The sequence below is a fragment of the Apodemus sylvaticus genome, chromosome 3 (genome assembly GCF_947179515.1).
Source record: "Apodemus sylvaticus chromosome 3, mApoSyl1.1, whole genome shotgun sequence".
NCBI lineage: Eukaryota > Metazoa > Chordata > Mammalia > Rodentia > Muridae > Apodemus > Apodemus sylvaticus.
The window spans coordinates 60346292-60372825 of record NC_067474.1 but is presented as its reverse complement, the minus strand read 5'-3'; the positions used below and the strand labels follow the sequence as shown (position 1 = coordinate 60372825).

At 52.6% G+C, this 26534-nt stretch overlaps 1 protein-coding gene and 1 long non-coding RNA gene across 3 annotated transcripts in view; one reads left to right on the top strand and one right to left on the bottom strand.

The window, feature by feature from the left end:
- Anks6 (ankyrin repeat and sterile alpha motif domain containing 6) overlaps positions 1-21411 on the top strand; it is a 41377-nt gene extending 19966 nt beyond the window's left edge. For both annotated transcript variants that reach the window (XM_052176459.1, XM_052176458.1), the window contains exons 9-16: positions 1759-1962; positions 4422-4575; positions 7216-7391; positions 10828-11011; positions 12423-12490; positions 14275-14391; positions 19495-19591; positions 20362-21411. In XM_052176459.1, the coding sequence (XP_052032419.1) occupies positions 1759-1962; positions 4422-4575; positions 7216-7391; positions 10828-11011; positions 12423-12490; positions 14275-14391; positions 19495-19591; positions 20362-20411 (1050 nt within the window). In that variant the 3' untranslated portion in view covers positions 20412-21411. The remainder of the gene's footprint in view (positions 1-1758; positions 1963-4421; positions 4576-7215; positions 7392-10827; positions 11012-12422; positions 12491-14274; positions 14392-19494; positions 19592-20361) is intronic.
- A 3327-nt stretch (positions 21412-24738) lies between these two features.
- LOC127680778 (uncharacterized) lies at positions 24739-26315 on the bottom strand. Its single transcript, XR_007977014.1, has 2 exons — positions 26144-26315; positions 24739-25943 (listed from the first exon to the last, which is right to left on the bottom strand). It is a non-coding gene; the product is annotated as an uncharacterized LOC127680778 (long non-coding RNA).
- Positions 26316-26534: the final 219 nt, after the last annotated feature.

Sequence of the window (26534 nt, the reverse complement as noted above, 5' to 3'; positions counted from 1 at the left end):
TCCGGGTGATCAGGCCCCTGTTAAACACTAGGGATGAATGTTAAAAACCATTGCTGAAGCGATGTGGGAGGTAGAGCCTGCAGCACAGCTGCCTCTGACTGAGGATGAGTACTGTCCCAGCGGTAGTTTTGAAGGGAGATTGTCTCCCTGGAGGTCTTCAGCCTCCTGCTGTCTGACCTTGCTTGTGTGACCTCACCTCTCTGGGCTTGACCGTCTCAGGCACCAAGAGTCTCCTGGATAGAGCTTCTTGGCGCCGAGATCCTAATTCCGTCCAGCAGAGGGCAGCATTGTCAAGCCTAGGCCGGGTAGGTAGGCACAGGGCTGAGCGGAGTGGGCTCTGCCTTGGTCCACACATTGCCTGGTCATCAGGTGTAATTAGGGGGCCCCAAGATGATCAAGAGCACACATCCAGAGTGATTGATGGTGGCAGTTTTGGATTTCATCCTTGGTGGGGTTTTCCTGAGCATTTTTAGTGTCTAGGATTGGGGAATCGTGTTATACTAAGAACAGCAAATGCCTCAGCACAGCTCTGTACACATCCCACCCCACCTCCCCAGAGCTGTGCAAGGCCAGTGGTGTTACAATTTCCCCATGGTGTCTTGGACCTGATTTATTAACAATTTCCCATGATCTTTTCCATGTCATTAAAACCTTGTTTAGCCACATCATGTTTAATAGCCGTGTGACAAGACATTCCATCACGGGATGACTTCCCCAAGACAGACCCGTGGGCACTGGGGAGGGGCGTCTATAGCTCTTTGTAATTTTAACAGCTCTGCTGAACATCCTTACACTGCTGTCTCCTCGGCTTCCTGATTATTCCTCAGGCGAAGAATGTGAAACTCGTTGGCTTTCAGAAGGGTCCTGAAATGCCCACCTGTGGGGGGCTGGCTGCCCTGAGTGTCTAGCCCAGCTCCTGTCAGATAGAGGAAGCTTGCCCATTCCAGAGAGGATGACGCCCATTTATGGACTGGCAGAGACAGCGTAGCCTGTGACAGAAGCCTGAAAGCCCTGGCACTCTCCTGTCCCACTGTTTGTGTGCAGCAGAGGGCACCAGCGGGCTCACTTGGTGGCCCGTAGTGGATACCTGCGGGCCATTGCGTCAGTGGCCCCAGGGTGGATGTTTGCAGCTACTGGTGCAAAGCTGCCCGCCCCCACGCCCACCCCCAGGCAGTGGAATGTCTGTCCCCACGGAGGACCATCTGGCATCCTGTTTAGCCTTTCCTTAATTAAAATAAGCATGGACATTGGAATGCCGCTGCAGACATCCGACAGTCAGTGCGGTGTAGATTTCATGCGGACCCCAGTATAGATTCACAGCAGAAAACCAAGTCACAGTTGAAGAAATGCCTGTGTCGGAGGCATGGCTAGGGTGTGGCGGGTGAGGGGAGTGTGGTTGGGCTTGGAGCACTCAGCCTCTGACTCTTGCTCTTCTCCCAGCTCTGAGTCTCTGCACCTGCCCCTGTACCCCTGCCCCAGGCATGCCTACAACCTGCCCATCCTACATCTGGAATGTTCTTCGCCCCATCCCTTTTGTATGCTACTTGAGCATCTCTCAGGCTCTGGTCACCGTCCCCTGTCCATACCCTCCTCTTCCCACAGTTCCCTGGGTTACTGGAAGGAGAGCCCTAATGCCATGTGGGTCCCGTTGCCAGTGGAGAAATGTGTGGAGGCGCGTCACCTCCGGTGCTGGGTGCCTGGAGCCCTCCCCAGGGTGGGAGCTTCCCGGCCCATCTAATCCTGGCTTGTGTTTTTCAGCTGCGAAACGGAGCGCCCTTCCCCCGGCTGCCCAGTGACAAGCTGAAGGCCGTCATCCCACCGTTCCTGCCCCCGTCCAGCTTTGAGCTGTGGAGCTCTGATAGGTCCCGCACATGCCACAATGGAAAGGCCGACCCCGCGAAGACCGTGCTGCCCCCAAGAGCCGGCAGGGCCCACCCTGTGGGCTGCGTGGGCACAGACAGTGTAAGTCATCCAGTTGCTGGACTGTGACACCACTCCCAGAGATCTGGGCGTGTGGCTCGCGGAGGGACCTCAGACACTAGGACCCAGGGCCACAGTAGCTGCTTTGTTCTTTACAGTGAGAAATGTCCCTCAGCTAAGTAAATCCTATCAAAGAGCTGAGCACGCGGAAGGTTTAAATGTTGCAGGGGCCAACAGGGTGTGAGGGCAGGGACCTCCGTCCTCCCTAGAGCCCTGGCTGCTCTGGGGAACACCGTGTGAGGATCCTCTCCAGCTCTGCCATCTCTCCTTCAGTTGGTGAGGGAAGTAGGGGCCCAGCCAGGGAAGTGACCTGGGAAATGACTTTTTATCTCTGGCCTGGTGGGGTGGGTCAGAAATGGGGTTCTTGAACTCTGATCAACTATATAATGTTGCTCGGGGTTGTGACCGAGAACACACGCTAGGGGGCCACTGTGTGCACTCCTGGTGCTTTCGTGGGAGGAGGCACCGGTCCCTTGACAGGCCTCAGGCTGACTGGTTTCTGAGCTGCCCAGCTTGGTTCCTGTCAGCGGGTCAGGTGTCTTTGGGTGCGTAGACTGTCTACAGTGTGGTTGCAGTAAGTGGATGAGTTGTAGGAGAGGATTTAGGACAGGTCTTGCTGCTTTGGTGGCTGAGTGACCTGGACTTGCACTATGTCTGTGTGACAGGACTGTCCCTAGGGCTGGGAACTCTTGGGTCCAGAGACAGAGATCCTGGTGCTGGGTATGTGAAGTGAGGTAGGGCTGTCAGATAGGCAGAGTGTCCCTCAATCTCTTCCTGTGGCTACCTTTTCTGGAAAATGTCACTAACTCCAAGGGCCTGGATGTTAACACTCATGATGTATTCCCTCAGCGAGTGTTCTCTGACCCCTTCCTGTGGAGCATAGAGCAGTGCACATAGAGCCTACAAGAGGCCTCTGAGCACCACAAGACAAATGTGTGCTCTGGGAGCTGGGAGGGCCACCAAGAAGGCCTCCAGGGTCTCCCACTGGAGGGAGAGCATAGGGTGAGGCGTCATGCTCTCTTCCCCTCAGGCTGCATGTTTCCTTACAGTGCTCTGCAGGCCGAAGCGTGTGTGGATAGGGCTGTGTCCCCGCTGAGGCTCATGGGAGAGGCAGGGGAATCTCTCCCCAGGATATAACACTTGTGTGGACTCCTCTTGGCATACCCTGGCTTGTGGCTGCATCTCTCTAGTCTCTGCCTCTGTGGTCACTCAGTCTCTCTTATCAGAATCGCCTGTATCCCAGGAGGCCTGAGATTATACTCAGGGAGCACCTAGGTGACCCGGACAAGTTCTCGTTCTGTTCTTCTCCTCCTTCCTTCTTCCTTCTCTTCCTTCCTTTTTTAAAAAAGAAGATTTTATTTTTAGTATATACTTTTGAGAGTTTTGCCTGCACATGTGTGCAGTGTTTGCAGTGTGCAGCTCCTCTGGAGCCAGAACTGCAGACCGTTGTGAGTCGACCATGTGGGTGTTAGGAATCGAACCCGGGTTCCCTGAAGGAGCAGCAAATGCTTCTAACCTCCGAGCCGTCTTTCCAGCCCCATGTTTCCGTCCCCTTAAGTTCTTGGCACAGGAACACCATGGATAAAAGCATCTCTGAGATGGCGGCACTTGGCAGCATTCGTAGGTTCTAGAGATGAGGACACTAAGCTGTCCTCTGAGTCCACCATCCAGCTCACTGCAGCCTTCGTTCCTTCCGAGTGCTTCCGGGATGCTCAGGCCAGGACTGAGGACAGTGCACAGAGAGGAGAGCTGGTTTCTGAGTAGCCAGCAGGCCACTGAAGATCAGCAGTTGGTGGTTAGAGTGAACTTGCGTGCAGTCTGTGGTCAGGCTCCGTGGATGCCCAGGTTTCTAGGACAGGGGCAGTGGCCTGACAGGGAGCCAAGCCTAGGCTACCTTGACAAAGCTGCATGCCTTTGAGACCAGAGGACAAGGTGTCTCGATGAAGAGTGTGGAAGATGGCTGGGGAAGGGCCCGGTAGCACAGAGTAACTGCCCAGGAGCCAAGGGAGTCTTGGCACAGTGTGGAGCAGGCCCTCCTGGGGGTGGGGGGGAATGGCCGTAACACTGGCACCTGGCGGAACTGAGCTGGACAGGCATCACAGGACATGCTTCAGGCTGAGCAGCAAAGATAGCATGCATGACAGGGAGGCTAGACCCCACGTAGACCTTGTCTTGGACACACTGTGGCTTCCCCAGGTTTCAGTGAGGGGCTTCCTTAGCACTTCCTGGAGGGCACTCCGACTTACGAGACTGAAGTCAAGCAGCCAGTGTTGGGACAGTCCTCTACGGCCCGGCCCGAGTTAGTGCCTTGTTAGCAGATAGCATTAAGGCCTTTGTGGTGGGACCCTGCGGGTCGGTGAGATGGGCATGCCTGTGCCCCTGTGCTGGGTGGTCAGGAAGGAAGGCCTATCCCAACTGTCTGCCTCACCTTGTCCTCACAGGCGGCTGGCAGGCCAGTCAAATTCCCCAGCATCTCCAGAAGCCCCGCGTCCCCTGCCAGCTCTGGGAGCTTTAACCACTCGCCTCATTCCTCAGGGGGTGCCAGCGGCGTTGGCAGCATGAGCAGGCTGGGTGGAGATCTGCATAACCGCTCAGGTAAGCAGTCACGGCCGCAGGAGTGGGTGGGGCAGTCCCTCGCCTGCCACCTCCCGTCCCCTGCTCCGTCCACGTGCAGCTCCAGAAACGGCCGTACGCCATCCGCATTCGGTGCCGCTGGGGATTTTTATTTCAATATTGTCTTCATTTACATTGCCAGTGGTAAAACCTTTCCCGAAATCCCCCCTCCCTTAAGACCCCCAAACCCTCCCTTCCTCCTTCCCCCTGCCTCCACATATATGCCTCTCCACCCAACACACTCCCTTCCCCTTGGTTTCCCTTTGTTGGGGCCTCTGTTGAGTCTTTACCTGACCAAGGACCATTCCTCCCACTGATGCCCAACCAGGCCTTCCTCTGCCACATTTTTGGCTGGAACCATGTGTGCCCCTTGGTTGATGGTTCAGTCCCTGGGAGTCCTGGGCCTCTGGGTGGCCGAAGTCATTGTTCTTCCCATGGGGCTGTAAACCCCTTCCCGCTGGGAACTTTTTAATGAGCTGCCAATTCAGGGTTGTCTTCACTCATTTCCCGAGATGAAGCTGGGCGGAGAAGGAAGAGGTCAAGGTCGCGATGCTTTTCTTATTGCTAATAAAATGTTATAAGAAATGGAGAAGATGCAAAGGGTTCTCGTGATGCATGCACAAACTTGCTGAAGGCTGAGCCTCGGGAAGTTTCTATTCTGTCATCCATTGAACAGACCAGGATTGAGAAGTTCTAACTGGGCAAGAAGCATGCCCAGACTGACCCAGCACGCTGGAGGCGAGGAGAGGTCAAGGCGGGGCGGAGGGGCGGGGCGCCCACGGTTCTAGGCTGTGGCCTACTTACAAGTTCTCTCAAAGATCTGGAGGACTAGCTAAAGATAGCTCTTTGAGAGGGACACACACACACACACACACACACACACACACACACAAGGCATGCCACTATACAAGACTTACATGCATCAGGGAGAAAACCTTGAAGACCTGATGAGCCAAAAGACAACGGGAGATGGAGGACATAGCTCACCCATGAGGGCTCACTTGTCACCACTGTTTTGCTCTAACTTTGCAGTGTTTTATTTTGTGCATATTGTGAACATTTATGCACTCAGAATGACTTGTTGGACAGTGCCAGGCCCTGTGCTGGGTCATTTAAATGGTCCCTGAACCATTCCTTTAATGCTAGTCCGCGTGCCCCGGGCAAGGGAGCTGGCCTCATATGAACCAAACCCAGCCCTGCTGCAGAGCCCAGATGAGCAGGGTGTGGTGGGGTGGGGTGGGGATGGAGAGAGGCGGGAGGGCCTGCTCTGTCGCTGTCATTTCAGGTCCCTATGCTGGTCTGCTGATGCTCCAAGTCCTCTCACAGCTCGCTTGCAGTGGCCGCTTCTGAGTGAATGCTCTCTGAGTGAACTCTGTCTCAGGCTCTCCTATTTTCTGGCGCATGCAAATAATGGCTCCTGAAATTAAAAACAAGCAAACATCTTTTAAAACTTATTTCACATATAGGTTTGTGTACGTGTGAGGATGCACGTGCAGCTCGCCATGAGTGTGGAGGTCAGAGGACAATTGTAGGAGTCATTTCTCCGAGAACCTTACTGCTGTGAGTCCCAGGGATTCCCCTCAGGCTGTTGGTTGCCAGTGAGTCCTGCTGCCTCCCAGGTTATACTTCCAGGCTTGCTCAGTGATCTCTGTGGCCGGAGCCCCATGGCTGAGTCAGCTACTTGCCTTTTAAAAACCATGAATGTAGCCACTGGTGGTGGTGCACGCCTTTAATCCCAACACTCCGAGGGCAGAGGCAGAGGCAGAGGCAGGCTGATGATCTCTGAGTTCGAGGCCAGCCTGACCTACAGAGCAAGTTCTAGGACAGCCGGGGCTACACAGAGAAACACTGTCTTGAAAAACAAAACAAAACAAAAACAAACAAAAATAAAAAGAGCCCCACCTCCAACAACAGGTGCTGTAGTTGTTTGCAACTCGTGAGCTCGTGAGCTCACCTGCTGAGTCATATCCCTCATTCACTTTTCACTGTTTATTGTGAGACTGGCAATTGCTAAGTTGCTCAGGCAGGCCTTGAACTTGCAATTCTCCTGCCTCAGTCCTCTCCAGTACTTAGTGTGCACCGCCAGACCCAGCTAGTCAGTACCTTCCATCTTCCAGTTCCAAGGGAAGTGCTGGCAGGCACAGCTGCAGACGCTAATCAGCTGCAGTGCTCTATGAATACCGACTGCCACTGGCTTCCTGGGAACAGCCCCAGGAAGTAAGTGATTCGTGCTCGTGTGTTTGTGTGTGTGTGTGTCCATGTGAGTCTGCTCACCCATGTATATATGTGTCCATGTGCCCATCCTAACCCCTCTCCAGGTTACAGTATACTCAGAGAAGCTGAGAGGAAAGTGGCACTTGAGGTGCAGTTAGAAGCCCAGCGCTCAGTGCTCCGTGCTCATAGAGTTCTGTGACATTAGGGATGCACAACGCTGGCCCTGAAGGAGTGAAGACAAGCCAGCTCTTGCCCACCCTGCTTCTCACTGTGGCACTCAGCCCTCCCTCAGCCCCTTGGGGCCCTTGTGTAGAACTCTTACAAGCCTGAACCTTGAGACAGCTCACAGCCCACCACGAGGCAGGACCCACTTGCCACAATGCTCACTCCTGTCTCTTGTCTCCCCAGGTGGCAGTGTAGACAGTGTCCTGTCCCAGATGGCTGCTCAGAGGAAAAAGGCAGCTGGCTTGTGTGAGCAGAAGCCCCGCCAGCAGTCCAGTCCCGTGGGGCCAGCGACCGGCTCCAGCCCGCCTGAGCTCCCTGCCTCCCTCCTGGGCAGTGGCCGTGACTCCTCCAGCAGCAAGGTGCTTGTTCTCTGGATGCCTGTGACACCTGTAGGATGTTTTCCAGTGACCCATGTGCAGAGTTGGGGTGTCAGGGGTTGGGGGGAGCCTCGCTGGCATTGCAGTCATGGCTACTCCTAAACTTCCTGCAGAGGTCTGACTTTCCCATGCAGGCCTATGTTCGCCTACCTCTTTTCCGTGTCAGGGGTGGGAGGTGGGGTGGGGTGCTGGAGGGGCTCAGGTGCACACTTGTCTGTGTTGTACTACTCTCTGTTGTGAGCAGGGCTGGGGGTGGGGGCAGGGGCATCCTGCTGGATTAAGTCACAGCTCACTGAGCTACCCCTCCCCCCCAGCTCTAGGTTTGTGTCATAGCAGATGTGTGAGAAATAGTCCATTTCTGCCCAGCTACTGCTGGCTCCACAACTTTCTTATCCCAACTCTCTTGCACAGCAGAACCTCATAATTTAAGTTCCTTTTATAATTTAGTTCCAGAAGTTTCTCCCCAACGCATGAGTTTATTTCTGTTATGTTCTGAATTATTTATGTGAAGGACCTGTATAATTAAGTTTATTTTGGAGTTCAGCTATAGACTCCTCCGATATCTTGATGCATTTTCTTTATAAGATATAAAAAAGTTATATAATTAGTGTATTTCTCTTTTCACGTTTTCTACTTGGCCACTCACAGCTACTCTTTAAAATAAGTCTACTAGCTGAGGGCTTTTGAAATAGTTTTCTCCTTTGTTGTCTACAATGTTCTATTCTATTCTGATGGTTTAATTTACTGTGCTAAATATCATTTAACGTTCTGCCACTGGTGTTGGAACCAGGCATGAAAGCTGTGAACCGTTACCACACTGGGCTGCATGTGTCAGCTGGAACAAAATACAAGTGTATCCTGATGAAAAGACGTTAGCTGCCAAAAGACATGTCCCAGAGACAGTCGGTGCAGAGCGATCCCATCCAAGGTCCCCCCTATGCTTGCTGGCTTGGTGTCGGTGTCGTGGTAACTCTCCACGCCTTCATGCTGCCCCTGACTCTCAAGGGTCTGGGGAATCAGTTCCTGTCCCCAGAGAGTTGGGTTCAGCCGTGGCTCTAAAAAACCACTGCCCCAATCAGAGGACACTGAAATGGGCTGTCTGTGCGGGCTCCAGTAGTAAGAGGACAACGAAGTGTTTTTCAACAGCTCCCTTAGGAAGAATAGAAATTAGTCTTCACAACTGGAGCGTCTGGGGCCTGGCTTTTGTCCTTTGTTTTAAAGCAGGAAGCTCACCGCTCTGGTGAGGGATGCATGGGGCTGGCTTCGGGCTTGGTCACCAATCACGGAACCATTGGGAAGGCAACAAGGGTGAATGGGAGTGAGGAGGCTACCTCCGTATCATCGCTGTAGGAGGAGTCAACTTTTCTGTCCACTCCAAAGCGAGGGCTCACGTGTGCTCAGTCGAACACCTTCCATCAGCAGCTGAATCTGAACTTCTTTCCTGACCCATGGTTACTTATTTTTATTTGAATTTTTTCAGTCATTTGAGGTTTTTCCAGGAACCTTCCTATTACCAAGGTGCAGCTCAGCTCTGCTGTGGTAGATCTGTTTCTCTCCTGCAAGTGTGTCAAGGTCTGTTTTATACCCTTGAGTGTGAGCATCCCATAGCCACTCAGGAAAAGCATGTGTTCTCTTGCTGCCTCTGGGAGGGGGCTCTGTGAATGTCACTCTGGTATGGTTGGCTGGTGGTGTGGTCCATGTGTTCTATATCCTGATTTTCTGGCTTTACCAGTCACTTAGAGGCGTGGTAGCATCTGTAACTGTAACAGAGGGCCAGATAATTTCTCTTTCCAGGTCTGTCACTTTCTCCCCCACTTAAAGTTCTACACACATTTGGGACTGTTACAGTTTTTTGTTTTGTTTTGAGACAATAGTTCACTATGTAGATCAGGCTGGCCTCAAACTCACAGAGATCCTTCCGCCTCTGCCTCCCCAGTGCTGAATTAAAGATGCTTGGTGACTTTTGTATCTTAACGACCCTGTATTATGCTATAGGGTTTCTCTACCCCCAAAAATTGGGAGCAAGGTGGATTTTTATGATATTGCAAGAAAGAATGTCGCACCAATAGTCCTCATAAATGCTAGAATCTTCTACACAGTCAAATGCAGTAATGGATGAAAAGGAAATCTCTTCCAACCGATGGGTTCATTATGCAAGTTAGACTCAGCATTAGAAAATCAGTGACTATGGCATACCGTATAACAGATAAAAGAAAAAAAAATGCAGAATCCAGGAACTGGAGAGATGGCTCAGAGCTTGAAACACTGGCTGTCCTCCCAGAGGACCCAGGTTTGATTCTCAGCACCCACAGGGTGACGCACAACCATGGTGACTCTATAACTCCAGCCCCAGGGGATCTGACGCCCTCCTCTGGCGTTCTAGGACACTGGCATGTTTGTGGTGTGCAGAGCTAAAGCACAAAGCCGCTATGGAAGCATTTCGAGAATTAGGCGTACAATAAGTATAGCGGGACAGCAGGTGCTGACGAAGACCAAGCGCTCCCTGAGGGGAGCAGGATGCCACTAGACAGAGGGTGCGTGCAGCTTACCGCCTGTGCCAGAGACCACAGCCAGTGGCTCACAGGGAGACCTCGCTCCGCCCTTGGACAGCCTGCCTGTCCATACAGAAAGCCATAAGGACTCTCAGGGGTGTTCATGGCCAGTAAACTAGTTTAGCAAGGTCAGGATTGGAGGCCACGGGCTGGGCTGTCTCGCTCGGAGAATAAGAGGTCAGTATAAGAGGTCAGTTGCATTTCTTTATGCCAGTAGTAAAGAAGTAGAACTTTTTAAAGTTAGCTTTATTTTGTGCATATGAGCATTTTGTGTGCATCTGTGTGTGTGTGTGTGTGTGTGTGTGTACCACGTGTGTTTACAAGTGCCCAGAAATCAGAAGAGGATATTGGGACACTGGGGTTAGCGGTGGTTCTGAGCTGCCGTGTGGGTGCTGGGAACTGAACCTGGGTCCTCTGCAAGAGCAACAAGTGCTCTGAACCACTGAGCCGCCTCTCCAGCCCCAACAATTAGAATTTTTAATTTGACATTTTATAAATACCATTTACGTAAGATTATATGAAAATGAAATGTGTTTTAAATTTAGTAAAACGTGTAGAATCTGTAGGTTGAAAACTGGAACACGGGTAAATCTAAGAAGCTCATGTCTGTGGAGAGATGGGAGGCTCGGTATTGTTTAAGTGTGAGCCCTGCCCCTCGAGGCAGCAACGGAGTAGCACCCAGACTGTCCATCCGTCTGTCCGTCCATCCATCCTGGCTGCTCTGCATCGGAGGCTCTGATTCAGCATCGCAGTCCCGGCTAGATGCGCTGTTGATGAGGAACCCCCATGTCCCAGGAGGCAGCACCCATCCTAATCCCCTCCCCCACCGGCTGATGGCTTCAATTTCTGTTTTACACCCTGTGCAGAAACTGGACCCCAGCAAGCGACCTCCCTCTGGAACTTCTGCTACCTCTAAAAGCACCTCCCCCACCCTCACGCCCTCCCCCTCTCCCAAAGGCCACACCGCGGAGTCCTCGGTGTCTTCCTCCTCATCCCACCGGCAGTCTAAGAGCAGTGGGGGCTCCAGCAGCGGCACCATCACCGATGAGGGTGAGTCTCCACGGCTCCCAGATCCACGCCTGTTCCACCACGGTGACGTGGCAGCATAGAGCCTCGTGGCTGAGAGCACACATATCTTCCCTTCCCTGGAAGTTAGCACCCTCAAGTGGGATTTGAGTGTGGGCTGTTCTGCTGATAGGCAGACACCTGTGGAAGGCCTTTCCAAACCTAGTTGCTCCCTCTCCCTGTGCAGTGCGCAGGTCAGCATCCTTCCAGCCCTGGTGAAGGGGGAGGGGGTATTCAAACCAGCTTAAGAAAAGACCTTAATTGGCTCATAAGATGGATGTTAGGAGCAAGCTTCAGGTGAGTGTGGATCCAGGGCCTTCAGAAATGTTTTCTGCAGATCTTGATAGGGCTGCAGTACCAGCCAGCAGCTTTGGGCTTCTTTCACCTTTGTGCTGACTTTGCCACCCCGTAGGAGGACGCTAACCATGCTCCTTCTCAGTGGGTCTAAGTAAAAGCTCCAGGGGTCCAGGTCACAGGGACCTGACTACTCATGAATTCTCAGCATGCAGTAGCCTCACTGGTACTCACTGCTGAGGGAGTGGAAGGAGAAACCCAGCCTCCACGATCGCCTTAGAACTTACTCGCCACCTCAGGACCTTTGCACCTGCTCCTCACACTCCCCGCATGCTGCCTCAGGCCCGGCCCTCAGATATCTGTATAGGTTGTTCCTTCATTTATTGTCAGATGTCTCAGGGGATGTCCTGGTCACCTCTACTGGTCAGCATCTCATTCCACATTGCTCTCTCCTTCCTTTCTGCTTTGCCTGTCAGCCTGTGTGTCCTCTGTTTGGTGTCTAGTCTGGTACATCCCTGTTGGACATGACCTTACATTTCTTCTAGTCCCAGTCACTGCTTCATGTCCTCCTTGTCCTACCTGTTCGGATGCCCACCTCTGTACCCTGATCTGGGTCCTTCTGGCTCTGCTCCCCCTGCACTGGGCAGGCCATGGACTCTATGCATTTGAGCCTTGTCTGCAGCGCCTGCCTGCTCTGGCGCCATCCTCAGACCAACTGAGGTCTTCTGGCCTTAGCCATGGCACTGAGTGCACACTCCCGCACAGGCAGGGTTTATTCCCAGCAGCTGGAACGGCTAGAATCCACTGCCTGCTGCCCCAGGACCATCAGCCTGCTCTGGGCTCTCTGGAGAGCTGAGGGCCTGCCCTAGGGGAAGGGTTCGGCTGAGCACACCTAGCCTCAGCCGCCGGTGGGGTGGGGTGGTCAGCAGTGTATCTTTCTGGCCTGGGGTTCCTTGGGGGAACCTTACTAGATAAGCACATCTTAGAGAAGTGTAGGACCCACCCACCCACTCTTTCTGTGTTTTAACCAAAGCCAAAATGCATTTGTTTGTTTGTTTGTTTGTTTGTTTGTTTTTTAAATCCCCATCTCTTTCTCTTGAAGATGAGCTGACTGGAATCCTTAAGAAGTTATCGCTTGAGAAATACCAGCCCATCTTCGAGGAGCAAGAGGTAAGAACGTCGTTCCAGGTGCCAGCTAAGACTTACCATTAAAGCAAGGGCTTTCACAAGTGACAGCCCCGTGTCCACCTGTCCGCCTGTCCACCTGCACCCGAGTCCCTTCCAGTGGCACAGGACCTGAGAGTCCCCCCTTGTTATGGAGTCTGTAGCTGTGAGCACTTCTCTGTATTATAAACAGTTTTGCCTCATGGGCTGCAGACAAGCCACTTGAGAATCCGAGTTTTAAAGTGTCCAGAAACAGTGTCCTCGGTCACATGAGCTTTATACTACTCAAAAATCACGTCAGCTGGGCATGGTGGCTCGTGCCTGTCATCTCTGCATGCAGACCATTGGGGACTGGCTTTCCTTGTAGGGGATAAAAATGTCCTAAAACTGGACTGGGGTGAGGGCTTGGGAGTAGGAGGGAGTTCTGGTGACAGACAATCACCAAGCATGTCCCAAATCCTAGGTTCAATTCCCAACACTGGTCAAAACAGATATGGCTGTGCACACAACCCAGCACTCAGGAGCCTGAGGCCGGGAGGGAGTACAAGGTCAGCCTGAGACCCTTGAGACCTTGTCCCCAGAAGGAAAGTCCTGACACCAAGGTCAGCCTGGCACCCTTGAGACCTTGCCCCCAGAAGGAAAGTCCTGACACCAAGTGTACCAAGTTAATACATGCTTTAAACACAGCTGTATTTGGTGAATTGTAGAGCAGGTGGGTTATAAATCAATAACATTTAAACATTCACTGTAGTAACCAAATAAAATGCCCTGCAGGCCATCAGCCCTGGGCCGTGATCTCTGCTGTCGGATTCTCTAGTGACAGCTTTCACATAAAAGCTGCTGTCACTCATAATCCCCTCCAAGCTGGGGATGCAGGGAAGGCTGTAGAGACAGGTGTGCACAGCCTTCCTCCTCGATTTTCTTCCTGTCCTGTCCTGTCTGACTGTCTGTCTGTCTCCTTGGCCTTTGAAACTTCCACAGAGCTTTCCTCGTTTCCAAGAGCTGTTTCCTGTTTCCTGGCTGCTGCCCGCTTTGTTGAGGTACCCACAGAGCATGTCTCAGAGCGTGCCTCGCTTCTATTTCGTGAGCTGTGTGGCCCTTATCCCCAAAGTCTGGCGTGGCTCTGAAGCTTCAGCCAGCAGCGAGTGGATAGGGCTGGATTTGTTGGGTGTGGGATCCTGTTCCTGTCCTGCTGGGGTTCAGGCTGCTGCAGGGTGGTGGGGTGTCTTCACTTGGGCCGCTTGGACAATCTCCCAGCCCCAGCTTCCCACTACAGGAAGCCTGTTAGGCTCTGTCCTAGAGCAGGGCCATTTCTTCTTGACATGTAGGCAGGCCAGCAAGGCTGGCAGCACATCACCTGCAGGGACAAGGGGCACAGTTGCACACGTCTCTGCTGGTGTCTCTGCTGTGGCTCTCCATGGCCCTTCTCTCCTCTCCTTCCCCTGCTCATCTCCCAGGCTGTCTTCCCACAGTGCACCTCTCGTCCTGTATGGGGACATGCGGCGAGCCCTCCCATGCACTCTGTACTGCCACATGCAGTCACGTGGGGATTCCCTTCCTAGTGACAGAGCACTGAGTCCTTCAAATCCCTGTCCCGAGGCTCCCCCCATTCATTTTAAATCTTCCCACAGTGCCTCTGTTGGGAAGCAAAGGTCTAGGCTGTGAACCGTGAATCCTGAAGTGCCAGGCCAGACTTGGGAGTAGTGAGTCATAGTGGGTTCACGTAGAAGCCTCAGCTGTCCCTCTGCATGGCCCATGTGCAGTAGGGGACAGTGCCCCTCTCTCCCCAGGTGGACATGGAAGCCTTCCTCACACTCACTGACGGTGACCTGCAGGAGCTGGGGATTAAGACGGATGGTTCCCGGCAGCAGATCCTGGCAGCCATCTCGGAGCTGAATGCGGGCAAGGTACTGTGTTCCGGCCTCCTCTTGCCTTGTTCACATGCAGAACACTACCAGGAGCCTCACGACGGTCCCTCCACGTCTCCTCCGGCAGGCAGGTGGCAGAGTTGGCCTGCTTGCACGCTCGTCGTGACTGAGAGCCACTGCCTTTCCCACGCAGCCTGTTCCCTTTGCAGGTGCCTCTCTCCAAAGGCTGCACCTTCTCCAGTCTCGATACATACTTCTTCCTCGGGTGGTTCAGCCCTTAGGGGTGGGTATTGGCTCTGGCAACACAGTGGGACGAGAGCCCTGGGATCACACTGAGTGTGGGGGGAGTCTCAGGTCAGGGCATTCCGTCTCTGGGCCTCCCTGCCCTGTCCTTCCCTGTCCAGGCCACAGTACAGGGGCTAGCTAGGGCTGTTGACTGGGCCGTGACACACAGGCTGTCAAAGGCCATTATCCTTATTATGCCCTCCATCCATGCCTGGTGGTCTATTTCATCCCCCTTAAAAGTGAGTCTCCAAGGTGCACGCACACCACGCAAACACTCTGGCTGCTGGCGGGCTGCTTAGACCCTGCCCCTCCTGCCCCCTTCCTGTGGAGTACCTCAGCAGTACCTCAGCAGCCCATGGAGCATCTCAGCAGCCCGTGGGGCACCTCAGCAGCCGGGATGTTTCTTACCTATTGCTTTTCTCCATTCTTGCCTCCCACTTGTGGGACAGTAGCATGGTATCAGGGTAATAGAGACACTCTGCCTTTTTCTTGTTCCTTCTTCATGGTTTGGCTGTTCCCTGGTTGCGCTGCACTGTGGGAGGTGAGGCAGGAGCACGGCCAGGCTTCTGGATTCTTCTCTGCTCTGGGGATTGTGCCCTGCAATGGTAAAAAGATGAACAGTTCCCAAGCCATATGTGTGTGTGTGTGTGTGTGTGTGTGTGTGTGTGTGTGTGTGTGTGTGTGTGTATACATTCTGCCTTTTATCATCTGCAAGTCACTCAGCAAACAATAAGGCCAGACAGAGCATGTCATTCCTCCCCTCTCTCACGTGTGTACGTGGTTTAGTGATGCTCAGACCTATGGTCACACCAAGTGTCTGCACAGCTGCCCGGCAAGGGAGTGGAGACTTCTAGACTGGACCCTGTCTGGCTTCCATGTCAGGTAGCCAAGGCAGGAGCTGAACCCAGGGCTTCTGGCCTCTCACTCTCCTCCTCTCTGTTGTATAGCTAGGTTTGGGCCAATGGCTGCTGTCGCTTCTGTTAGGTGACCCTTCGTGAGTGAGGGAGCACCAGGCGGACACTGCATGGCTGGTGTTGTCCTGGTCTACCCTGTCAGTGTCTCTGAAAGTGTCGTACCTGGGCAGTGGGGAGGCAGAGGAGCCCAGCGCAGAGGCAGGCGGTAGTCCCTGACTTCCAGCCCAGCAAGGCTCCTGCTGGACTCTCAACTGTGGAGACTGGGGAGGCACAGACAGGCTGGAGAGCGGTCTCCACAGTTAGGAAAGGCGACAGCTACAGATCAGAACAGAGCAGAGCCCTGTGTTCTGTTCTGAGCATGGCTCCTTCACATGCAGAAGGGTGGGTCATCTAGGTGATCCTTCTTGGAGCGTCTGTGGGGAGAAGCCCCCAAGTACCTGAGATGCTGGGCCAAGGGCACCTTATGTCTGTCTCCCTGGAAGACCACACCTGCCAGGCCAGGTGGTCTACTGAGTCACTCCCGGGAGAAGGCCCTGTTACCCAGGCACAGTCCACTGGTAAGGGGCAGGGCCACATGTCTTAGAGGAAGTTGTGATGAACTTGGAGGAAGTTTAGTGTTATGAAAATTTTCATCTGCACTCCCTGCTCCTCCTCTTAGCGTGACAGAGTGGCTGGAGTGCAGCTCCCGGCCAGATGCAGCGCTCAGACCCCGGCCTGCAACCCTGGGCCTGGCCACTCAGGGCGGCTCTGCCTGGCCCTGTTTGGAGACTCCAGCTCCTCACTGAGGCAGAGCATGAACTTCTTCTGATTTTCAGGTGGTTCTTTTGACACTTAGCTCAGTAAAGGGGGCGCATGTCGAAGGCTGCATCTCTGAGATGCAGAGGAGAGGCCTATGCTTCTTGCTGCCTGGGTCCACAGAATGATGGAGGAGGTAGAGAGTCAACTGGGTAGTTCTAGAAGGGCACCTTATTATTTTTTAAATTAATTTTTATGCATATGGGTGTTTGGCCTGCATGTATGCTTGTATACCACATGCATGCAATACCCAAGGTGGCCAGAGGAGGGAATCAGAGTCCAGAAACTGGAGTTAAGATTTTAAGGACCCTGCTGGTGCTGGGAACCCAACCAGTATCCTCTGGAAAAGCAGCCGATACTCTAAACGCCCTCTCTCCAACCCCTGAAGAAAGAAGCACTTTTTAAAACTACCCTGGAATGGGACCATGAGTGGGCTTTCCCCGGAGGAATGTGGACTTTCTGTTGTGTGTCCTGATGGAAAATACACATCTTACTCAAAGAAATGCTCCCACATTGTCACCTAGATCCTTTTGTTTTCAAGCGAGAGCTTAAGGGTGTGGTTCAGTTGATAGAATGCTCACCTAGCATTCATGAAGTCCTGCATTTGATTCCCAGCACTGCATAAGACGGTGCCTGCGCCCAGCACCCAGGACGGGGAAGCAGGAGGGTCAAGAGGTCAAGGCTATCCTCACAGAGCTAGCACGTCCACGGCCAGCCTGAGGTACAGGAGAGTCTTGTCCAGGGAAAGCTAAAGTGGGAGTTGAAGGTCATCTACCTGTTTAAACAGTTTCAAGCCAGCCTTGAGCAAGGAATGCATGTTAAATGTGTGTCATCAGCCTAATATCACCATTTGGTAAAGCGCTGTGGATCCCCTGCCTGCCAGCCAGGTCTCCACAGTGAGCGTGAGCCTGGGTCTGCTGAGGGTCCGCGGATGCCCAGTGGGCTCTGTGTTCCAGCAGAAGCCGACCGTAGCCCACCGCATGGGTTCCAGGCCTTTGATTCTTTGTGGTCTTCCTTTTTGTGTGTGTTTTTTTTTTTTTAAAAAAAACTAAGTTTATATGTTATAAAAATGATTAAGAATTTTTGTGAGAAGTCATGCCCCCCTCACTTGGAGGCCAACACTGCTCACTTTGGGACAAATGACTCAGCAGTGTCTTGTGCCCAGTGGCTCTTGGAGAAAATAAAACATGGCTGAGATAAATTTGGATGTATAAATTTATATCTGATTTTGGTTGTTTAGCATGGAATCTGTGCGGTTCCCCGTGGCGCTGAGAATGCTCCAGGGGTTTTAGGGGGATTTTAGATGGAGCCTTGCTGCATTCAGGGTCCTCCTGCCTCAGCCCGCTGAGTGCTAGGATGACAGGCATGCGTTACTGTGCCCTGCAGAGTCGTTACTGAAGTAAATTTACACAGGAGTGCTAAAATTGTCTTTAAAATCCCTGCTTGTTGGTACCTGGCTAGCCACTTGTGGACGCGGCAGACAGCTCCATATCCCAGTATCCTCAGGATAGGTGTCTGCAAGTCAAAGAGCCAGGCCACAGCACATGCATGGTGTCATTCTGAATTTCTTTCCAGAAAGTACCATGGATGCCCTGCTAGCTGTGGGTGTGAGTTCCCATTCCCTGGAAGACTTGTCAGCAGTGTGCACTAGAGATTCCCTTTTTAAAAAAAATTGTATGTGTATATGCATGTATACATACATACATAGGTACTTGTGCATTTGTGTGTGTGTGTGTGTGTGAGAGAGAGAGAGAGGCCATTCATATTACAGAGTGCACATGGAGGTCAGAGGTCAGCTTGCAGGGCTCAATCCCAGCTTGCAACAAGTGGGTACTAGAGACTGAACTTGGACCCTGGGACATAGGGAAGGTGTGTTAACCCACTGAACCATCTTGATGGCCCCTTTGGTTTGATTTCTAGTCTTGAGCTACCAGGTGGACTGGGGCTATTTCCTGCATGTAACAGTCATTGGCTTGTTTTTCTGGGGATGTTCAGGCAGAGCAGAGGGCAGTTGCCATCGCCATCCTGGCGGTGCTGGGCTGGATCTGTGGACATGCCACCACTTGTCACTGCTGGAATAAGGCTGCTGCTTCCTGTGCCCACACCTGCGCTTGGTCCTTACTCCACAGCTTCCGGCCATGCGCCTGCCATGCGTCCACGCACTCCTGCAGGCATTAACGGTTGTTTAAGGGCATCTCCAAGGTTGGCAGAGAGGGGAGGGCTCTGTGCGGGTGTCAGGAGAGAGATTCCTCTCGCTGGTGCAAGTTTCTGAAATGACAGAAAAGGACCTTTGAACACTGGCCTTTCTCCATGTCACTTTCTTTCACAAAGAACAATCTTCCAAAGAAATTACTCGCCCCCTTTTTAGAAGGGCTTATTCATTAGCCCTGGCTATCCTAGAACTTGCCGTGTAGGTCAGACTGCCCTGAACTCAGAGATCTGCCTGCCTCTGCCTCCTGAGTGCCGGGATGAAAGGTGTGTGGCAACAGCCCCAGCTGATAATACACTTCTAACTTGCGTTAAGGTTTGACCACATCTAGTCATAATTTAGAACATACAGTCTGGCTGTCCCATGATGGGTCCTACCTGCTGAGCTACTACATACCTTGTCACACCTACAGATGAGGAAACCGAGGCCCAGAAAGGGAGTGAGGCAAAGGGACAGGTGGGGCTTGAACCCAGCTGTTGGGTTTTAATCCATGCTTAACCTGGGTGTGTCTATTGCTGCCTCTCCCCAGGCATTCCCTGGGGCTGTTCCAGGGGCTGAAGAAACAGCCACGTCTACCTTTTCACACATCCACATGGAGGGGGGGCAGAGGCTTGGGCTTTGTCGTGGGGATCCCATTGCATTCCTGAAATTGGGCAAGTGAGGAGCTTTCCCACCAGCCGGGGGGGGGGGGTGGGAGGGCCCAGCGGTACCTCATCCAGGGACAAGACCCTTGCACCCTGAGGTCTCCCTTCACCAGCAGCCGGCATTGTGGGTGCCAGGAGCTTCTGAGTTCTGAACTTGACTCTGGCGATGAGGTCGTTGTTTCCCTCAGAATGCTCACAGTTTTTTAAGAGCGCAGTGAGCCTCAACCACAGTCAGTTGAATGAATGGCGGCAGATCTAACAGGACTTTCTCTGTGTGTTTCTGGTCTGTCCACAGGGGCGTGAGAGGCAGATTCTACAGGAAACCATTCACAACTTCCACTCTTCCTTTGAGAGCAGTGCCAGCAACACCAGAGCACCCGGCAACAGTCCCTGTACGTGAGCCTCTATGCTGTGACCTCGGTGTGAGCGAGCGCTCTGAGCCTCAGTGCCCCTTCACAGGATGCCAGGCCCAACCTGCCACATTATATATTGGACCATTCACGGTCCCCTCCGCCAGAGCGGCCCTGGTGATGCTTGTGCTATGGAGGACTCTCGTCTAGGTTGAGTCCCACCGCTTGGCTCTGAGAGCACAGAGGCTCCCCAGGCCCTTGACAGTGGGTGCTGAGTCAGGACACATGCTAATGTGTGTGGTAGGTGGGCCGAGGACCGGTTATCAGTGACCCTCAACTCCCTCCTGGGTGGTCCCAGAGGACAGAAGCTAGTCCTTTGGGGCAGGTGTGGGCATGGCACAGTGGGAAGGTGGAGGAGGGGATGGGGGAAGTGGCAGCTTATGATATCCAGCCTGGTCCAGCCTGGGTTAAATCCATGGGGAAGAAGCCTCACTCACTGCCTGACCTCCCTCTGCCGGACATTGGAGGCAGCAGAAATACTGTATGTGGAGTGGGACTGGCTTTGGCTCCGCCCCTGTTCACTTTCACTGTTCACTGTTTACTGCTTCAGCTCCTGAGCCTTGGGTTTCCTCTGGGGAAAGCTATCCCCAGAGCAGCTATCCCAAGGTGCCAAAGTCAGTTGGAGACCAGAAATCTCCTTGTGCCCTGCAGCTGTGTAGATGGTCAGGATCTCGGAGGTGGTTGCATCTTTTAAGTCTGTCTCTTCCCCTTCTCTCTCTCTTCCTTCTGTCTGTCTACAACTACAACACAAGCCATGGCAGGATGGGTAAAGCCGGAAGAAACAGCGTCTAGCAGGAGGTAGCTGCAGCTTCCTTCCTTTGGTGGCTCTGCTGGCCTTGGAGCCCTGAGGCACTGAGGGCTGAGCAGTGAGTGCATCCCTGCCCTTCCATTGTGTCTGCTCCTGGGTAATTTCTTCACCGGAATTCACAACCGGCTGGCCAGAGCCTCAGAGCTGAGCAGCGGGCAGAGCCTGGGAAGCCCTCCTTGATGCTTCTGCCTGGCAGAGGCCTGAGAATATATTGGCCATGCTGGAGGCTACATGACTGCAGATAAAACCCTAACCTGGATGTGCAAGTACCTGCTGCCCTCAAGGCCTGGAACCCTTCTGGAAAAGATGCTCTGCAGAGATGAACCCCTGCAGAAGGTGTGGAAGCACCCCACTGTGGCTGCCCGTTGTTGTAAGCAATCACCAACTGCTCAACCTGTGAGGAAGCTGTCCGGGTTCTGCAGACTGCCAAGGAGAGACCCTCCCTTGGGAGTTCCCTGCTCACTCATGTGCAGTCCCCAGAGACCTGGCCAGGCTCCCCACTGCTCCTGAGGTGCTACAAACCTGGACTCTGCCACGGTTGTGGTACACACGGTTGTGGCTTCACACAAACGGACAGTGGAGTGAGGTGCAGAGGGGAGCTGTTGATGAAGAGCCACGTGGGAAGAGAGCAGCAAGCCACCTGCCGCACTGTCTTCAGCTCCTCCTGTCCCACTGGGCTTCCTCCTGGGGCCAAAACCATACTAGCTGCTGGCCAGAGTCCTGCCAACTCACCTCAGAGCAGGGCCCCAGTTCCTGTGTGAGCCTTCCCTCTAAGTCCAGCAGACAGGGCCCCAGTCATCTTCATCAGGATACCCAGAGGCTGGACACTGGAGTGGCTCCCTGATGGTCAGAGACCAGGGCACCATCTTGTTTCAGACCTGCCGTTGGTTTTCATTTTTCCTTACATCAGTCACAGCATTATTTCTACACAGGGGTGTGATTCTTGGAACGATTTTTGCTTGCCAGACTACATCTATTAAAAATGGGGAATGTGTCCCCTGCCTTTGTGCTTTTCAGGGCATAGCATGCTGCCCAGGGTTCCTCTTGCATAGCTAACAGGCTGCAGGGGGCTTCTGTGTGCTCCCTTCCCCCATCTCCACAGTAAGCCTTTGAGGAAGCTGGAACCTTTTATTCTGGTCAGTTTGGTGACTGTGACACAGGATAGTAGTCAGCTTTATGAAGGTCAGACACAGCTAGGAAGGGACACTGGTTTGAATGCAGGTCTCACCTCAGAGTCAGCAATGAGCAACCTAGCGACCAAACACAAATGACACTTTGTCATTTCCTCTTTGGAGTTTGTTTACAGTGGGGAGGGGTGCAAAATGCTATAAAGAGCTCAGAGGTTCTGGAAAGAATTCTACCTCAGCTCTGGTCCTGGCGCCTCAGCCACCTGGAGCTCAAGCAAGTGGAAGGTCATGGCGTTCAGGTGTGGGGGGAACCCGGAGCCTGTGGAGAGAACTGTGAGGAGGAATACCCAGGGACCAGGGAGGAAGCATCGCCCACATAGATAAGAGGCCGGGCAAGCCTGTGTGCAGGGTAGCTGGCAAGGAATCCAGACTCACCGGGGATGGGTTGCCAGGCAATCCCCAGTGTAGAAGGTAGAGGTGACCCTGGCCTAAAGGCTACAGTTCACCCATTGACCTTGGCCCTAACAGCTCTTTCTGCTTTGGGTAGAGGATGTGGTGATAGCTTCAGTGTCTTCTGAAATCCAAGTCTCAAAAAAAAAAAAAAAGAAAAGAAAAGAAAAGAAAAGAAAAACCCAAACCAGTCACAGCCCCAGGGCTCCTTTGAGGTCTCCTTTGCTCCATAACCGGGAAAAAGAAGGAAGCAGAAGCAATTCTCCACTAAGTCAAGCACAGGGTGTCCAGCCAGGCTGTGAGGATGGAGCTCAGCCACAGGGCGCGTGCCTCAAGGTCTGCAAGGACCTGCTATGGAGCCCATGCCGCAACTACAAACACGATATATGTCCACCCCAGCGTAGCAGTCCTCAGTGTATGTCTAGAAGGATTGGAAATTGAGTGCCAACAGACATACACAATAGGCGGAAGGTAGAGGTCCTGGTGTCTCGGTTTCTTCTGTTGCCATTAACAAAAGCATATTGAGGAAGAAACAGTTCATTTGGGTCACGGCTCGTGTTACAGTTCGTCGGAGCAGCAGAGGCTCAGAGGCAGGAGCTTGAGGGACTTGGTGACACCCATCGTCGAGCAGAGAGTCATAAGCGTGTGCTCGGATCTCCTTTGCCTTGTCCAAACCCATGAACTGGCGCCATTCACATTCAGAGTGGGTCTAACCACATCAGCTGACCCGGTTAAGAGAATGCTTTGTGTGCATACTCACAGGCCAACCCAATCGATGCAGCCCCTCACTGAGACCCTGCCAGGGTGACTGTAGACAATGTCGAGTTGACAGTAACCATCACACCAGGTGTCTGTCATGTATGGAACTGGCCTGTCTGTAGAAAGGAGGTTACTTGGCTATGGGGAGGAATGAAGTCCTGACCATGGCGAACCTGAGACCATAACTAAGGGAAAAACCAGATGGACAGCCACTCTGTCTCCACAGTGGCAGGTCCACAGGGATACAAAGCATTCTGGTGGTGTTGAGGCTGGAGAAGGAGAGAGACATGACGGCTGCTGGGGAGGGGCTCCCTAGAGGCTGTAACAGTGCCGCAGTGTGACTTTGCTCTGCACTTTAAACCCTGGTTGATGGTTACAGTGCTAGGTTTCGCTTTAGGGTTTGGTTACCAGATACAGGGGATAGGCCTGTATCATGGCCTGCCATCCAGTGGCCTTCCACCCTTCTCCAGCCAGTCTTGTTGGCCTTGGCTCTGTCCTCTGTAAGAGATCTGTACCTGCCCTGGGATACCTTTTATCATATACATGGATTGCGTTTCAGAGGGGCTTGAATATACTGAGGGTCTCAAGCCAGAGTCCCCAAAGCCCCATAGCAAATGCTTCAGAATGGGCTAGTGAGTCCCCTTCCTGAAGTGAGAATGTCCCCTGAGGTAGTGTTACCATACTCCACACCCTCTGGCTTCTGCAGTTCTCAGCTAACTTGTGGCACATTCAGTAGAGCAATTGTCTCTGCACATCAACCGATGAACATAGGACTTAGAACTCATCACAGGGGGCTGGAGAGATGGCTCAGGGGTTAAGAGCACTGACTGCTCTTCGAAAGGTCCTGAGTTTAAATCCCAGCAACCACATGGTGGCTTAGTAAAGAAATCTGACCCGCTCTTCTGGTGCATCTGAAGACAGCTACAGTGTACTTAGATATAATAATAAATAAATCTAAAATATAATAATAAATAAATCTAAAAAAAAGGAGCATTTAAAAAAAAAAGAACTCATCTCAGACATGATTACCCATCCCAAGGTCTGTTCAGCCACTGAGGCCCAGCCTGGGGACTCCATGCCTTTCTGTCCCCTCTGTACCTCTCTTGTCACCCGGTCCTGCTTCCCTTTCTACAAATGTCCTTTGGCAGATCATGTTCCAAACCAAAGGCTGGAGGCTAGATCATCATTGAAGGAATTCAGGACTGGAACTCAGACAGGGAAGGAGCTGACGCAGAGGCCGTGGAGGGGTTCTGCTTACTGGTTTGCTCATGGGTTACCTAGCCTGCTTTCTCATAAAAACCAGGGCCGCCAGCCCAGGAGTATCACCACCTACAGTGGGCGGGGCCCTTCAGCCGCAATCACTAGTTAATCACTAGAAAATGCTTTGTAGGCTTGTCCATTTACAGTCTGATCTGGAGATGTTTTCTCAATTGAGCTTCCTCTCAGATGGCAATAGCTATGTTAAGTTGACATAAAACTCGACAGCACAGCCTGTCTACACTAGAGCCTGCCTCCTGGAACACATAGAATAAGGGGGTTAGGGTCATTCAGTGTGGGGGACCAGTGATAAGAGCCCAGAGGTGTAAGGCTTTGTGAATAATGCTACCGGGCAAGCTGACTTTACTGTGTCCTTAGGGATCACGGGAACTGGGATGCAGGCTCATCTGCTGAGGCCTGAGCATCGTCAGAGGCACTGGGGAAGCCCCGGGAGCCAAGCCAAGTCCTTGCCTTGCTTGTCATCTAGAATAATGACAGTCCTGGCTCAAGGGGCAGGTGTGGCGCTTAACTGGCAGTCTGTAGGCTCCTCACAAGGAAACCACTCCGACACCCGAGCTCCTGGTCATTTTTTTTCTGCCTGTCAGGTGGGGGTCAGGCTCCATGAACTATTCATCAAACACTTGGCACCACCATATTGACCAACTCAGAGCTGGGGACAGGCAAAAGATCTGGGCTATGGGATGTACCAGGCAGATTGATTGCAAGAATGAATGGAAAATATTTGTTAATTGGATGGCAATTAACTTAATGCACATAATTCAGTTTGCAAACCACAGTCATACAGAATATGAAGAAAAAAACTGCCAGACAGAGCAACACCAGGTGCCTGCTGTCAGCCCTGCTCCCCCTTCTGCCAGGAGCATAAATGTGTCCTTTGGCATTCCTGAGAAAGGATGACTTTTTTAAAAGTAATTTCTGGCTGGGAAGATTTGGCCACATCATTACCAATGAGTATATTTTGTCATGCAGGCTACGGCCTGTTGACATCTTTCCATCCTCTTCTGAATGTCCCCAGGATGGGCACAGTTGCCACCAAAGCCCCATGAGGTTTCAGGATGTGGGGAATCTGGGCAGCAGCCTTGGAAGCCCTTCTGGCAATCTTATACCTGGAGGAATACTCCACGCTGGCTCCTGCCCACACTCCTAGACATCCCTGCAGCTTCCAGCACTTTCTACAGATTTGGCCATGCCTCTCCGCACAATGAGCCATTCAGAACACTCGCACAATGCTTCACATGCTACAGTATTACTACGTGAAGTAGGGTCTCTTCCCCAGGATGTTCATAAGAAGTGAAATCCCTATAAGGTCCCCAAGGATGTGCGTGTCCATTGCATCATGAGAAATCATGTACTGCTCTCACTGCAGCAAATAAGCACTATGTGCTGGCTGTTACCTCTGACAGACATTCCCAACCTGTGGCCTGCAGGTGCATCTATCACATATCCGTGAATGTGTCCCAGCACATCTGTAGACGACATCATGCTCAATGTCAAAAGGTAATTAGGGCAATGTTAGGTCTTCAAATCCAATAGTCACATATGGTGGCTATATACGCATCTATATGTAATTTTCCCACCCTTCCAGGGGCACAGTTACTGCCATTCTTCAGCAAAAGGATACTCAGAAAAGTTATCTTGGTGAAGATAGCACTTGACCCAGCCTATGTTTGAAATTTGCCCCTTAGGAACTGTAAGCGGGCAGAGGGAGTGCTAGGGTGTGCTGGTCCCACCCACGGTCCAGAGCCAGGACGCCTGGTTGGAGTCCTGTTGACACGGATGGAGGCAAGCAGAGCAGATCACCATCTCTGGAGCCCGGGTTTCCCTGCGTGAAGTGGAGAGACAGCAGATGCTCTGTGGCAAGGTTGAAGGGAGGAGTGAGGTCAGAAACGCTGGAGCTGGAGTGCAGAGTCAGCTGTGAAGTGCAACACACAAACTAGTTAATGGCTTTATTCTCCTGGGCCCCCAGCACTATGGCGGAAGGGGAAGAAGCTCAGAGAATGAGGAAGTTGCAGTAGGTGGAACTTCAGAGTTGCCATGGGAACCAAAGCTCCGAGGCTGATCAAGGCAGGAAATACCATCTGGCTTTAAAACACCAAAAAAGCCTCCACTCACCCCGGACTTCTTTCTGTAAACAGCAAAATTAACAGCATCCATGACTGCCATGTCAGCCCAGAGCGAGCAGGGGACGGCTTGTCACTCACTCGCTGTCCACGGTCAGATCTCATCTAGACAGAGCCCCTCAGGAGAGTCTGGTTCACCAGCTGTCACACACACAGACTAAGTCACTCAGTAACCCTGGAATGAAAGGGGAAGCAATCCTCTGTCTCAGCCTCAGCCCCTCCCCAGCCTCTGCAAACCCCAGAGAAGGATGAAAGTGGTACCCAGGGACAGCAGCAGGGGAAACCGGTCTCAGCCAGCCCCAACTCTGGAACATCAGCTCAATGACAAAACAAAGTCATATTTTCAGTAAATTCACTGTGACTTTCGCGACCACAACTGCCTT